This window comes from Chionomys nivalis, chromosome 1 (genome assembly GCF_950005125.1).
Source record: "Chionomys nivalis chromosome 1, mChiNiv1.1, whole genome shotgun sequence".
Taxonomy (NCBI): domain Eukaryota; kingdom Metazoa; phylum Chordata; class Mammalia; order Rodentia; family Cricetidae; genus Chionomys; species Chionomys nivalis.
Genome location: NC_080086.1, coordinates 141482907 through 141499101, shown reverse-complemented (window position 1 = coordinate 141499101; position 16195 = coordinate 141482907). Strand labels below are relative to the sequence as shown.

The window sequence follows — 16195 nt, the reverse complement described above, 5'->3', positions numbered from 1 at the left end:
CAGATCCACACCCCCACTTAAGGCAGACTCCGAGGCCAAGGCTGCTCTGTGCGGTCTGAGGTGGAGCACTTGCTGGGAAACCCCTTACAGTCATGAATGTACTCGCTCCTTGAGGGACAGTGTATTGTCTTTCTGTATCTCAAAATTTTGTCACCAACTCTCTACAGTTTGCTTACTCTTACAAGCTGATCAAAACAAGCAGAAACCGGAGCAGGTGCAGCAATGCGCCACCGGGCTGCAAACCTACCCTGTGCAAGAGCACACTGAGATGCTTCCATGCGACTCGGGATCGAAATATGTCCACGGGAGAATGCACAGCCGTCACCACTTCACACTCCAGGACCTCCTGGCCCCCTTTAATTGCCGAATTCTTATCCCCATTCCAATTCTTTTGTACAGCTGAAAATACGGAACTGCCAAAGTGAGAAGCCCCTTCACAGCACTGTTGAAAACCAACAGATCACAAACAGGAAGGTCCCAGATTCCTGCTTGCAAACACTAAAAACATTCCATACCAGCACACAGAAATACCCTCGGGTCCTGTTATGTTCCATACAGCTTTGACTCCCCCTTTTTGATGATTTCTTCCATTTCGTCTGAGATCTTCCCTTTATAGTCGTTTGGTTCTATGGCTTTTAACTTCTCTTGATACTCCAGTGGCAAACCGTTTTCTTTCGCACCCAAGCAGATAACCTAGAAGGGGTTAAAACAAGGACGTCCTTTTCATTAGGGGCATGCTTTAGTATACTTGTATAGCTTGGTCTGTAGAGGCAGGCGGATCTTTGTGAGTTTGAGGCCGGCCTGGACTACAAGAGCTAGTTCCAGGACAGGCTCCAAAAGGTACAGAGAAACCCTGTCTCAAAAAAACAAAAACAAAACAAAACAAACAACAAAAAAACATAGCTTGGTCTGTACTGTCAAATGTCCACGATATTGGCTTTAGATGACTAAAGAATTGATACTTTGTTAAAAAAAAAAACAAAAAAACACCTAGCCATAGCCAGCTGTTCCTCATTCTGAGGGTGTCTGCAGAAGGGATCTCAAAACAGCTTGAAGCATTGTCAGAGTATCAGTTCTACTCAACAGCATGACTTAAAATGTTTTATATTAAGACAAAATGTACTGTCATAGCATAAGATTTATGTAATGTTTTAAGAAAAATTACAATTTTTTTTTTTTTTTTTTTTTTTTTTGGTTTTTTAAAGACAGGGTTTCTCTGTGTTACAGTCCTAGCTGTCCTGGAACTAGTTCTTGAAGACCAGACTGGCCTCGAACTCACAGAGATCCACCTGCCTCTGCCTCCCAAGTGCTGGGATTAAAGGCGTGTACAACCTTAAAAAAAAAAAAAAAGCAAAGCTTTTAGGCAGCAGTTGTCAATGCCACTGTCTACTTCTGCTTAGAAGAGACACAGAGGGCAGGGGATCCCCAAGACCCTGACCAGGCTGATCTCTGGGCACCATGCCAGAGGCTCAACACCTGTGTTACCCTTTACATCAGCCAGGTCTCCACAGGCCACACAAGGTACCTAACCTCGGGTTTCTACCAAAGGGCATCCGGCCTAATCCCACTTGGATCTTGTGTTTTGGAGGGTGGATTCCAAGACTCCAAAAGGCCTAGTGACCTTTCCATTTAGGGAAGAAAATACTTCAGCAGTGGAAAACACACTCCCCTTCATGAAAAAAATTAATCTGTTCTATGAGCTACTATTTGTTAAAGAAAAAAATTTATAAAATTATAAAAAATTATAGTATGTATAGATTATTATAATATATAATAGATACTATAAATCTATTAAAATATACTTTCCTTATTTAAAACATTTTGATTAAAATGCTGATGTGGGATTTCAAGTTTGTAAAAGCTTTCTAACAATGAAACGCCCTCTAACTCAGCCCAATGGAGTTAAAGATTGCACACCGCCCAGTAGCTCACCTTCTTATACTGTGGTGATGGGGGAGCGCTCTCGTAATTCGTCATCAGGTAACTTCGACAGGTTATTTCTTTCCCTTCCTGAGTTGACACTTTAATTTCTATTACAACATATACTCCACTTTTAACTCCTTCTTGCCTGAAACCAAATGAAGAACATTTTAACCACATTTAGGAGACTGGTTTATAAGGTAAGATGCTTAACTCAAGTTGAAGTATAAGATTAACCCTGTATCTGCATAGGCATGTTTGCTCACTAAGTGTCACTATGTCAAATGTACACGTAGCATTTTTTTGTAACCACTATGCAGCCCTGTCTGGCCTGGAACTCACTATGTAGACCAGGCTGGGCACAAACACACAAAGATCCACCTGCTTCTGTCTTCCAGGTGCTGAAATTAAAAGTATGCCCAGCCTTGCTTTTGTGCACTACCACGTCCGACATGCTTAGCATTTTAATGTTGCAGCTGGCTTCTGGATCCATAGATCCAACCAACTTTGGACTGAAAATATTTTCTAAAACTTGGGTCTTAACTGAACACATGCAGATTCTTTTCCTGGTCCCATTCCCTTAAAAGGAGAGATGTTCCGGTAAACTACACTGATTGTATACGCAGTGAAGTAACTACACTGATATTGTATACAGCGAAGTAACCCCAGGTGAGGCTGTTCTGGTAAACTACACTGATTGTATACGCAGTGAAGTAACTACACTGATATTGTATACAGCGAAGTAACCCCAGGTGAGGCTGTTCTGGTAAACTACACTGATTGTATACACAGTGAAGTAACCCCAGGTGAGGCTGCAATGCATGTGGGTACCGGCAGGTCACATGCAAGCATGTATCACTTTACACAAGGGACTTAACATCTGTCGATTCTGTGAACACAGACGAGTGCACTGGTGTACTCGTGCAGATCTCTGTATGTTTTTCTGTCTGAAAACATGCTTCAATCTGCTTATTTGTACCTCTGTGCCCTGAAGCAAGAGTGTACCCGCAGAGGAAGCAGAGGCTCTGCTTCTTCCAGCTGCAGCCAAGTACAGCACACCCGGACACTAGGCTCTTTTCAAGGCCAACTCTTCCTGGCAGTGAGCATCATATCGGGCACACCTTCGCAGAACTCTGAGAATTTTAGTTCTACTGTATTTTTCAATGTCTTTACAAATTCTTATTAGTTATTCAAGTGTAACCTCAAAGAATTGAAAAGAAAAAAAAACTGAACCAACACACTTTCAAAATCAATAAAAAATGCAACACTTATAAAAAGCTTCATGACTTTTTGAATTGTGAAACCAAAAAGATAATTTTAATAAAAGAAACAGAATTAAAAAAGCAGGGCTTCTGTCTTTTTGCCTGAGATTGCGAACATCGCCCTGACCCAATCAGTAAGCGTGCCCCTTGTAGACGTCAGAACTACTGTAACTTATAATTAGAAGCCACCTACTCATCCAGGGAACTCAAATTGCTTTTGTTCATTTTCCACACTACTCCCCACACTTCGTCGCCAGGACTTTGAAAAATGGTAGCTATACCTCCATGCCACCTCTCACTTGTTTTGCCTTGGAAATTGCCAAAGTCGAGCTTAAAGTCCTGCAAAGAAAACAAAGCGATAGAGGATCAATACCTATTTTAGCAAGAATTCCTCTCTTCAAAATACAAATGATTTTCCTTGAACTCCGTGCGAGAAAATAAACATTCGATAACCTTTGTTTTGTGTACAAAATTGTGGAAAATAAAGATAAACAGACCAAGACCCAAATCTCAAGGACTATAGATTCTTTCTTACTTTCCTTTAAAAATGAAGCTTGTTCTGAACATAAAGGCATCTAAACATAAAAAAAAAAACCTTAAGGAAATCCAATATGCCATATAGTAGCTTTAGCTTTCATTTTTGCAAAGGACTTCTCAGTCTACTTAAATGCACGTGTATTTTCACTTAAACTAGGTGATGTTACATAGGGGTTATAATACACTTCTATGTCTGCACAGTATCTTACCTGAAAATCACTGTATTTACACTAAGTGAGCTGGCTTAGGGTGTATGAGCATTAATCTTCATGAACTGTAGCAATTTATTTTCAGTACCTAAGAGCAGCTAATACTTACTGAATATTCATTATGTGCTATATACATTAGCTGTTACTTTACATGGACCAGTGTTTTACTTAATTTATGGCAGAAAAATTACAGTGTAGAAAGATTAAGTCACTTCCCTAAAGTCTTATAACAAGTAACAGAGCCCCCATTCTAATTTAGCTTGTACTATCATTGATGGGCAACCAGAGTGAGGGCATCTGCCTTGTGTGGCCTAAGATGTCCTTCAATCTCTTCACAGCACACAGAATGGACTAAATAACAGTGCTGTAGTCCTTTTTGGTCACCTCTGTCTTCTCAAAAATTTTGTTCGATAACACAGAGAAAATGCTGGTCCAAGTAACCAAGACCTTCCGGCAGCATACTGGGTATTCTAACATCAGTAGAAGAGACTGGCAGCATACTGCTAAATGCAGCAGGCATTGATGTGGAATAATTCTTCCTTACACTCTGAATATGTATCACTCTCATTGGTTAATAAAGAAGTTAAGACTGGCCTATAGTGGCCGGGCGGTGGTGGCGCACGCCTTTAATCCCAGCACTCGGGAGGCAGAGACAGGCGGATCTTTGTGAGTTCGAGGCCAGCCTGGTCTACAAGAGCTAGTTCCAGGACAGGCTCCGTAGCTACAGAGAAACCCTGTCTCGAAAAACAAAAAAACAAAAAACAAAAAACAAACAAACAAAAAAAAAGACTGGCCTATAGTAAGGCAGGATAAAGTCAGGCAGGACAATCAAACTGAGGATACTGGGATGAAGGGCAGAGTCAGGGAAGATATCAGTTGGCTACTGAGAAAGCAGGACGTATAAAAAAAATGAGGTAACAAGCCATGAGTTACAAGGTGAAGCAGAGATAAGAAATATGGGTTAATTTAAGCGTAAGAGTTAGCTAGTAATTGGCCTGAGCTATCTTCCAAGCATTTATAAGTAGCATTAAGCCTCTGTGTCGGTTATTTGAGAGCAGGCGGCTGGGACAGGAAAGCTCTGCCTATAAGCAGTTTCATTCTGTTTGGTTCCAAAGTTCACTGCACATGTGTGACACAGCAGCCACCTCTCCAGCCCTTTCTTCTGATTTGAGGTTGACCTGATCTTCTCACCTCTTTGTCAACTCCTCTCTACTCCCCATCTTGAAATGTCAGGGTTTCTTGGGGTTCAACTTAGGTCGTTTTTGAATTTAGCAATGTTCCCAGACAGCCTCACCACCTCCAGCAGCTTCTAATACCACCGAATGCTTCGGTCACCTCTAAAACCAGTCCGCATCTCTATTACGAGACACAAAAGCAATTAGAGCACAGTAATGCCTAACAAATGTTCACTAATATTTCCCTGTTCACCTAGCTGTCTAGGTAGCGTCTCAAACTCAATTATGTTCAAAGTTGGTTCATAAGTTTTACCTCCCAAACCTGATTCTCCTCGGTAAACATTGCCACCATCCTCTACCTGGTTGTGCAAAAACTTGAGTCATATTTGTATTGCTTCCCTTCACACACAATCATCAACGTTCAATGATGTTATCTTCTAGGTATTGCTCAGAGCCATCTACCTTCCCTGACACCACCCAGGTAGAACATAGTAGCATTATCTTTGAAATGAACGTGGCAAAATCTCAACTAGACTTCCAATAGCCATACTTGCTCCATTTTGCACAGTAACCAGGATGGGCTTACAAAGATGTAAGTCCCGTCGTTTGCTTTGATCCTCAGGGCCCACATGAGATTGTCCAAAGGTCTCTGTGGTCACATTAAGGCATGATACTTATGATACTTTCTTATCTCTCCAGTCCTCATGCCAGATTTTAGAAACTCCAGCTACTTTGACTGGAACAACCACTTCCTCTTTTCTCAGGTTCTTTGAACAAGTATCTTATCTTGGTTTCTGTTTGTTTGTTTTTTTGCTCTTCATATTTCCATTCAGATCTCAGCTTAAAAGTTATATTCAGGAGGGCTTTCCTGAGCATCTTGGTTAGATTCTCTGGTCATATAATGTCCTCTTCTAAGGCTAACCACGGCTATAATTTATTATTTATGCGATATTTCTTTCCTGTGCCCTGACTAAGCATTTGAGCTTCCTTCCTGCACTCTTAGGAATTTCAGGTAGGCAGTACAGAGCATGACTCCCAGTTTTCAAACTTCAAAGGCTAGAAGTTGGTTAGCAATGATCGCCTTGCAGTAAGGACATGGATACATGTTGAGACTCGGCCAATTAGGGTACCCAGAGAGGCTCTCAATTAGAGCTAAGTGTTCAAGACCATCAGGGACTCCACTCTAGGTTTCAGAAACTGCAGGGCTATGGCACAGCAGCAGGCAAGAGCCAGCTCCACATCGTATTTACTAGTTCAGGAAAGGTGCAGCGCAGGACTGGGCTGGTCCTCTCCTCCGATGCTGGTTTTACACACACCGGGCCTGCCTGTTTACTCAGCTCCGTACTCCAGTCTTTCAGGTGATCCGATGAGCTCGCTAACATCCTCTAACATCTTCCAACATCCTCCCTCCCGCCCCCTTTCTTTCTTAAACCTGCCGGTTTCTGTTGCCTGAAACCAAGAACTCTGACAAGGTTGGCAAAGATCGTGTGTACTTGGCTCAAGTTATCAAAGGCACGACACACAATCGGACTGTACACAGGTAGGTCTTCCAAGTAACGAGGTTGCTCAGTCATCTTTGTAAGCCCAGCACTGAGTGCCAGAAGAATACGTATTAAATAAGCAAATGAACTGTGGTCAAGAGCAACAGTTCACCAGAGTTAGTTAAAGTTTATCGGATAGGGACACTGAGGACTCCTGAGGGAGCACCTCCATATGAAAGACACGACTCCAGGTTCTGATCCAGGTCTCAAGACCAGGACCACTCAGATCTGGAGGAAAAGACAGATACACAGAATTTTTAAAAACTGTGGGACAAGTCCTGTGACAAAGGCATGTACAGGGTGGAAAGCAGCTAGTTCCCATAGATGGCATCCGATAGGATGGTGGGAAAGGGCAGCCGGTGGAGGGCTGCGAACCCTGAGGGTAGCCAAAGGTTCCCGGGAGGGGTCGCCCCTGGCCGGCTCTCCCGGTAGCGGGCACAACGGCACTGACCTGCAGGCGCGCCACGCAGCAGAACACGGCGGAGGGGTTTCGCAGGTGGATTCTCTCTGTCAGTAGGTTGCTGCCGTAGGCGAAATACAGGAACGTCTCCCCTTCCTGGCCCGCGTGGTCCTCACAGCCGGAGCTCGCCATATCTGCCAGTCCACGCCAGCAGCTCCAGGTACTGGTAAGCACGGCCTGCACTGCCGCAGGGGCAGCGCGCCGCCACCCACAAGTGAGCGCAGAGCAGTGGGCGGAGCTGCGGAGAGAGCGCGCTGAGGATTGGCTGCCGGCTTGCCGGCGTGATCCGAGTACAGTGATTGGTCCGTCTGCACCGCCTCCCCCACTAGGACCGCCTCCCCATTGGATGGACTCCTCGGATGTCCGGCCCCCCTGCCTGAGGCTACGCTGATTGGCGGACCTAACGGCAGCGCGAGAGTGGCTGCACGTTTCCGTGTTCTCCCGGCCCGGACGCCCCTGGTTACCCACGCGCAGGTAAGACAAGTCCTCACACTGCTGTCCATCCTAGGTCTGGAATTCGGGGCAGTCCTCCTGCCTCAACCTCCCTGGAGCGGGAACGGCTAATCCAACAAGCTTTGTAGGAATCCTTCACTCTGGATGCCTGGGGCGCCCTTCCCTGTGTTCAGATCCCGACATGGGATCTGCTAGACACTTGATCCCTTTCATGTTTGCTCGCCGTTTCCTCTTTTTAAAAACGAATCACCCAAAACCTCTATGCTTTAATAATCTTGAAATGAAGATAGGAGTGCAAACTGAAGGCCTAGGGTAATGACTGCCATTGGGCCCTCAGATATTGATCTTAATACAACTCCACACTGACGGGCCAGGATTCCTGAAGATTGAATCCAGGTCAAAGGTGCGAGTGAACAGTACCTCTTAGTAAGAAGAGCATGCTTCAGAAAGGGAGAATCCTGAGACAAGCAAGGTCCTTCCTAAAAGACTACCCACTAGACAAAATGAGAACAATTCGAGCCTCAAAACAATGGGAACTAAACTGATCGTTAGCATTAAATATGTTATTGCCCTCAGGAAGTAAGCCACATTAAAACGGAAAACAAAGCCAGATTGCCACACTGTCAGTGGTGAACGTTTCATCCTTTACTCTTAAAAAGTGGTTATTTGCCCGGCGGTGGTGGCGCACGCCTTTAATCCCAGCACTCGGGAGGCAGAGGCAGGCAGATTTCTGTGAGTTCGAGACCAGCCTGGTCTACAAGAGCTAGTTCCAGGACAGGCTCCAAAACCACAGAGAAATCCTGTCTCGAAAAACCAAAAAAAAAAAAAAAAAAAAAAGTGCTTATTTAAGAAAATAGTGTTTAAGCTGGGCGGGTGGTGGCGCACACCTTTAATCCCAGCACTGGGGAGGCAGAGGCAGGCGGATCTCTGTGAGTTCAAGGTCAGCCTGGGCTATAAGAGCTAGTTCCAGGACTGGCTCCAAAGCTACAGAGAAACCCTGTAATGTGTTTATTCTGCATTTCTAGTGCTGGCTGTATTTTTGGAAACCCAAATATACCAGCTAAATGCAGGAAAGAGAGTAGACCATCATGATTCAGTCTCTACTGAAACGACCTTCTTGTCAGGAGCATCAGTGGAACTGCTTGTCGGGAAGGCCACAGGGGTGTTCGTAGGATTTCAGGTAGTCCCCCAGGGATCACTGCTAGTAATGGGGGAGGGGGACCAGGGCCACCTGCGAAGCCTGAACTCTCTCCTGATGGCAAGTCAATCTGGTCACCAATAAAGATTAGCCCAACATGGCCTTCTGATTTGAAGCAACACGGAACTCCAGCATCTGCGAGTTATGAGCTACAAAGGTCTCGCAACATAAGCTTTTTATATCATCCTCTTTTTGAAACCATTCACGTGGAAGGAAAAGTGGAAACAGTCAGGAACACCTAGAACCTATCTCTTAAATTATTGTGATTAAAAATAAAAGGTAAGGCTGGGGCTCGCTAGATGGATAAGTAGGCGTAGGCACTTGCTACCAAGCAAGAAGATTTGAGAGTTAGATCTCCAGGTCCCAGGAAAGATTCAGCTCCTACAGGTTTCCTTTGATCTCTAAATTATCCAAAGTTTGTAATGTCTGTACTGCAGAGTACCTCAATTTAAGGCTTTGTTTTAAAAATTTGCTTATCTAAATGTGAGTTTGGGTTTTTTTGTTTGTTGTTTTTTGAGACAAAAGTTTTGCAATGTCTAGTGTTGGGGGTCATGTGAGAGGAACAGCAAGCAGCTTCGGAATTCATGGAGTCAACATAAACAGGCTGGGTGAGCCTTGGAGCAGAGAGCCCAAGGACTGTGTGTCCTGAGAACCTCGGGCTGTTCTGCTTATTGCCCTCGAGGTCACCGTGTCCCTCATAATCTATGAGTAGTGTGAAAACTCTCGGAGTTTCTAGCCCCTCAATGGGCAGTGTTATTGGTACCCACAATAATAGTGATTGGCCTTTTCCAAGCATTGATGCAGGAGTTTATTAATGATTCAACCACCACCCTTGGAAATAATTTAGAACCGGGAGGTGATGGTACACGCCTTTAAACCCAGCAGTAGGTAGGCAGAGGCAGGAGAATCTCTGTGAGTTTGAGGCCAGCCTGGTCTACAGAGTGAGTTCCAGGAAAGTCAAAGATACATAGAAACCGTGTCTCAGAGAGAAGAGAGGAAGAGAGACTTAGTAAAGTTAGATTAACATGTTTTTGTTATTGGCTTTGATGTAGAAAATCTTGGGGAACGATTTAATGTTTAGAAAGGCACACTTTTAATAGCTGAACAAGGGATGAGAGCAAAGGCAGGCAGTCTGCCTATTACTGGCTGACACGCCTTTCTTGCTAAAGATGAGTTGGTGATCAAGGATGATGATTAATTTCTTGTACCCATTTTTGCCCTAGCATCCTGATATGATTTAATAGAAAATTCGTGATGAGTGGGTGTGCACTCTGAGGACTTAAAGTAGAAATAGCTTTTTATATATGTAAAAGTTTAGATTAGTGATTCTTTTAGTATTTTTTTTTTTAAGATTACCTTTTGAAATAAATAGTAAAATGTTTGGTCCTTTCTTTGTAACCACAAAATGCAGCTTGCCAGTAAAAGAACTGGGACCCTTGCTTGCCTATATTTTGTTAATCTATAACAAGTTGCTTAGGCGTGAATGTATATGGGTCCTTGGGAGTGATTTGGTTTTCACCTGTATTATGCAAAATGTTTAATCATCTAAGGGAAATGAGAAACATGCTGGGTTTTTTTTTTTACTTGCATTCATTGTAGTAATTCATTTAAAAAATAGAATGTAACCACATTGTAATTGTTTTATTGTTTGAAAGATTTTGCTGGGGTATAGAAGCTATACAAAGATATATAGAAGGAAGACATCTAGGAAGAGATAGAAGGAGAACAACTGGGGAAAAGAAGAAGGAGAGCATCAGTTAGAAGAAGAGAACAGAGAAAGAACTGAGTAGGAGTGACAGAAAGAGAAAAATAAAATGAGCAAGGAAGCTTTGGCCCCTAGAAAAGATCCTGTGTGTCTGTCTGTGCATCTGTCCAGTTCGCTTATTTCGTATCTTCTCCCTGGTGTCTTTGACCTGCTGAAAAAAGTAGTCTATACTAAACTTGAACTCTCCATCCTAAGTACTGGCATTATAATCCAGTCCCAGCAGATCCAGCAATTTAATTATTTTAAAGGTTATTTCTTTTCTCTTCTTGTACATCTTTCAGATGGCTTAATTTCATGGCTGTTAATTATTCTATACACTTTTTTGTGAAAAAAAAATTTAAAATGAATAATGTTTTCTTAAACTCTGAAAGTCTTGCTAATTCCAAATATTTATTTAGCTATCCCATGGAAAATGTGTGCAAAGCACTATTGGCCAGCAAGGGGCAGTAAGTAGCAAGGTTAATTCCGGGTTTTGTATTTGTCAATATTTCAACCAAACCCAACTTAATCCTAGTTAACACTCACCCAACCCTTGTTAACTGAGGCCATAGCCTAAATTCCTTCATTTACTAATTCACTTATCTCTGCAAAAAGCTCTGTACAGAAGGTACTGTTATCCTGTCACGGCTGTGGACAGGCAGGCTGTAGTTAGCATGGCTGGAGCAGATCCCACCACTCCTGGGTCCTGCCTCCCAGACTGCCCACCTTGCAGCACTCTGGATAGAATAGGTATATCTATTATAGAGGTATAGTAGATAATATAATAGGGTGCTCTAACTATAATAGTTAATAATAACCACTTCCAGATACACCCTCTATTACAATCCAAGATATTATGAAACATTAGCCTCAGTCACTTGATGATAATGATAGCAAGGCCAGATGTCTTCCAAATGCCATCTTTTAATCCAGTTGTCTTTCAAGTTTTTTGATTGTGTGATAAATATTTTGAGCATGAACAAATAGAATTCTCTATATATTAACCTATGTGGCTATACATTAAAGACATAATCAATAGCATTATGTCACATTATACAGGTACTATTACTTGTTAATTTATAAATGAACCACTCCATCCACCCCAGGCTGAGAAGGAGGCACCATGGCGATGCCCCAGCCTCGACGCATCACCCACCTCATCTTTGACATGGACGGGCTACTTCTGGACACGGAGCGACTGTACTCGGTGGTGTTTCAGGAGCTGTGCGGCCGCTACGGGAAGACATACAGCTGGGAGGTCAAGTCCCTGGTGATGGGGAAGACGGCTCCAGAAGCCGCGCAGATCATCATCGACACCCTGCAGCTGCCCATGTCCAAGGAGGAGCTGGTAGAGGAGAGCCAGGCCAAGCTGGCGGATCTATTTCCCACGGCTGCCCTCATGCCAGGGGCTGAGAAACTGATCAAGCACCTCCGAAAGCACAGCATCCCCTTTGGCCTGGCCACCAGCTCAGGCTCTGTGTCCTTTGAAATGAAGACCAGCAGGCACAAAGAGTTCTTCGGGTTATTCAACCACATTGTGCTGGGAGATGATCCCGAGGTCAAGAGCGGGAAGCCGTCCCCAGACATATTCCTCTCCTGTGGACGGAGGTTCGATCCCGCTCCTGCCCCAGACATGTGCCTCGTCTTTGAAGATGCTCCCAATGGAGTGGAGGCAGCTCTGGCAGCTGGGATGCAGGTTGTCATGGTTCCTGATGAAAACCTGAGTAGAGACTTAACAAGAAAGGCCACCGTGGTGCTGAATTCCCTGGAGGACTTCCAGCCTGAGCTGTTTGGTCTGCCTGCCTATGAGTGACAGGAGGCAGCCTTGGGGTGCTGCCATGGGTCATGTGGCATCCCTGGGGGAACACATGGTCCCTTGGGGGTCATGTGACTTCCTAGGGGCCACATGGCATCCTTGGAGGGGGCCAAGTTCAGGGTCCATGCCACTGAGGAGAAAGGGGAAGGCAATGCATGGCACCAGATGGAGCCTGCTTAGACACGCAGCCTTGTAAACATAGCCATCCCCACCTGGGTGGGCTTGGCCATCTCTCGGGTATGTGGTTGGGTCAGTAGTTAGCAAACAGAAACGGCCCAGGACACAGCTTGGGTACAGTATGTAATGAAGTGATGTGGTCTATGAAGGGAATGAACGTGCACACAGACCACAGCATTGTGTGACTACACGTGTGCCAATATAGATCCATACATATATATAAAGTATATATGTAAATGCATAATGTTCCAGAGTGAAATCATATTTGTGTTTATTTCCTTGTAATCTTTGTGAATAATAGCATTTGGGAAATGCAAACTCCATACATATGTGTATGACATCATATATGTACATATGTATATCATGTGCACACGTGTGTGTCAGGTGTGTGTAATAGATCATGTATATGATACACCACTCTATCGCCATCAGGGTGGACATTAATGTAATACCAACTGATGATGAGTCTACTCTCTCCTCCTGCTGACCTTAATGGTGGATTAGCTTCGTGATAGATGAACATCAAGAAATATCCTTCCTCTTCAGCCTCACCATCATCCCAGACACTCTCTGGCCTTGGACTCCGTGCCTGACTGAGCTCCATCTCAAGGAGACCCCTCCATCTCTGCATATATCTGTATATCTTTTATCTACTCCCTCATCCATGTTGGGGTGTTTTCTACCTCAAGGGGAAAAAATATAATCTGATTTTCTTGATGTAACAACTTTATTTCAGCGTTGCTGATCTCGTGTCTAGTCTGCTGTCCATTCCTCTTCAGAACAGTTGTGATGTCTCACTAGCATCCTCACAGCGATGATTTGGTTGTGGAGTATGTTAACGGGAGTCATGATTTTACCTTTAAATAAAATATCCTCCAGCCATCATGAACTATTTTAACGGTCATATGAATTCTGACATCTGCCTATTGGCCAGTTTCAAGGCACTATAGGTCAAGGTTGAATATATATATATATACCCTATATATATATGAATATATATATATAGGGTATGGAGAGTCACACTGCAGGTAATTGCAGATCATGAACAAGTTCCATGTTTAGCTGTCATTGTCATGCCTTATAGGTCACCATTACCAGAGTGTACTACAGGAGCTTGTACTAGAAGCCTGAAAAATGCTTTTTTTCTTCACTTGTACTTAAATTTTAGAAAGGGCATGGGTTCAGTTCTTTGTAAAAATCTTTTAAATCGTGTTTCCATTTTTGTGAGAATCAGTTAATTATAAGTAAATTCAATACGTATCTTTGAGAGAGACAGGGCCTCTCTTGGGCCAGATGGGCTTAAGGTGCAAAAGCCAACCTGAGACAGTCGTTGTGGAGTTCTGTGTCTGAAGTCAGTGAGGAATAAAGACACGAACAAAGGAGAAATGAGCAAAGCAAAGGCAGATTATTAAGAAAATCTGAGAAAACTGAGTGGGAAGGACACAAGGAGGATAAAATGGATGACCTGCCTGCATCGGGCCTTTATGTAGGACTTACGGCAGAAACTGTACAAAGACTAAAGTAATTTCTATTGAGATAGTGTAATTCTGTACGCAAAATATGGGCCGGGCTAGTGGGGCACCCACACACTTTGGGCATGACCTTCAGGCCCAAACAAAGCTGTCCACCAGCAGCTTGCCTGATTGATTGGAGAAGTCACACTGCGTGCAGTCCCGCGCTGCTCACCTCGGCCCACCCTAGTAGGGTGTGGCGGCTCTCCGACCTTGACCGGAGGCTTGCTGCTGCTCTTTGTTCTCAACCTTTAGGTGGCTGGTTTGTAATTTTAAAGGCAGGCTTCTTTTACTTCCTGCCTAGGGAGAGCTAGCTGCTGCCTAGAATACATTTAACCAAACTCGGGCAAATGGCCAAGTCCCAATATAGAAGAGGGGAAAGAGTGAGGGCCAGTATCACTGTCAACCCTTCCCCCAAGACAGCCCCCCTTCCCTTGAGATCCCTCACACCTATGCAGCAGAGATCAGCTGGAGAGTGTATCACTAAATTACAATGGAAGTTTCTTTAGTCACCACAATAAAGGCAAACTAGGGAAGCAAGAATCTTTCTGCTATTTTAATTTAAATTAGTAAAAGTTGAACTTTACTGATTTTCATACTTTTGCAGGCTAGCTTACTCTTCCACTGCCATCAGTTTTTAGTTTTGTTTTTAGAGATAGGGTTCTTCTCTGAGTCCTGGAACTCTGTAGTTCAGGCTGGTCCTGAACTCAGATTTACTTTTGATCTCTGTGTGTGTGTACATACACATGAATGTGAGTGCCTTTGGAGACCGAAAGAAGACGTCAGATCCCCTGAGCTAGAGTTGCAGGTGGTTGTGAGTGAGTGAGTGCCCTGCATGGGTAGTGGGAACTCAACTAGCGTCCTCTACAAAAGCAGTAAGTGCTTTTAACTGTTGAGCTAGCTCTCCAAACCCAAGATCTAGTCTTTAAAAACAAAAACAAGTGGAGTGTTTTAGGTAGGGATATGCCCCCGAGTTCTGTTTCATCTCTGTGGTTCTGGGTACTGAGAGGAGATTCAGTAGTTCAGAGACAGAGCAGCTACTGCGAAATTGACAGAACTCTGTGTTTGTTTTTGTGGTGCCGAGGATTGAATGCAGAGCCTCTCATATGCTAGGGAAGTGCTCACGCCCCAGCCTGCACCCATGGCCCAAGATTTGACACCTTGAGATGGTACCTGGGACTGGGGTAGAGGGGGTGAGGCTGCAGAGAAAAGGGCCTGACCTGGTTCCGCGGACCAGAGCTGCCGGGCGGCTTGCTGTGAGCCCATGCTTGGTCTGCTCTCACTGCAGTCGTTCTCGATCTTCCTTCTGGAGAAAGAAGTGGGGGTCAGTGAACAAAGGGGTCTGGTTTTCCTCCAGTCGTTTGAACCTGAATCTAAGTGGTTCGGCTTTGAGTTGTGGAGGAGACATGGGTGAAGAGATAAAGATGAAGCTGCAGCAGGGAATTGGAAAGTAGGTGACAACCAAATCAGAGAGGACAGCTGCAGAAAACAGGAGCACATTCCGGTGCCGTCCCAGCTGTTGAGACCAAGCAGGTTCCTCCTCTGGTTCAAAGACACTCTTATAAATCTTACCCTTAAGCTACAGTTAATGAAATAGTGGGCATAAATACATTATTATCTGAGACAGGGTCTTGCTCTATATTCAGCCTCAAACTTGTCATGTAGCCCAGGCTAGCCTTGAATTTGCAGTTCTCCTGCCTCGACTTCCCAGATGCTGGGATTACAAGGATGACAACCACACCAATCAGTTCTTACGAAATGCATGTGGTTTGGGAAGCAATGTATTTCATCTCACATCAGTAATTTAGGGTGTGCCTTAAAGGTCTCTGCCTCCCACAGTAAAGTGCACTGCTGGGCGGGCCTGCATTAATTCAGATAAGTAGACGCCTCACGCACCCGTAATCTCAGCACTCAGATTTGGAAGCAGGAGGATTACAAGTTCAAGGACAGCCTTGGCTACACAACACTGTGAGACCCAATCTCAAATACCAATAAAAATAAGAGGGCTGGAGAGATGGCTCCGCAGTTGAAAAGCATTTGTTGCCCTTCCAGGGGAGTTCAGTTGCAGCACGCCTGCAAGATGGCTCAGAATACCTGTAGCTTCAGTTCCCAGTGTTTTGGCACCCTCTTTGGGCCTGCCTTGGACACCTAATTGTGTGTAGCATATACTTACATGGAAATACATACATACA

The 16195-nt window shown here is 44.2% G+C and overlaps 2 protein-coding genes across 3 annotated transcripts; one reads left to right on the top strand and one right to left on the bottom strand.

Annotated features, from left to right (window-relative positions):
- Positions 1-93: 93 nt before the first annotated feature.
- Ggct (gamma-glutamylcyclotransferase) lies at positions 94-7315 on the bottom strand. 2 transcript variants are annotated; one of them, XM_057791846.1, is made up of 4 exons: positions 7096-7315; positions 3376-3521; positions 1933-2068; positions 303-693 (listed from the first exon to the last, which is right to left on the bottom strand). In XM_057791846.1, exons 1-4 carry the CDS (start codon positions 7234-7236, stop codon positions 544-546), a joined length of 573 nt encoding a protein of 190 aa, XP_057647829.1. In that variant the 5' UTR covers positions 7237-7315; the 3' UTR covers positions 303-543. The 2 variants fall into 2 exon arrangements, with proteins under 2 accessions (XP_057647836.1, XP_057647829.1); XM_057791853.1 differs by lacking the exon at positions 1933-2068 and having other exon boundaries at positions 94-693.
- A 197-nt stretch (positions 7316-7512) lies between these two features.
- Positions 7513-13427, top strand: Pudp (pseudouridine 5'-phosphatase). Its single transcript, XM_057791832.1, has 2 exons — positions 7513-7578; positions 11606-13427. Exon 2 carries the CDS (start codon positions 11623-11625, stop codon positions 12310-12312), a length of 690 nt encoding a protein of 229 aa, XP_057647815.1. The 5' UTR covers positions 7513-7578; positions 11606-11622; the 3' UTR covers positions 12313-13427.
- The last annotated feature ends 2768 nt before the right edge of the window (positions 13428-16195 follow it).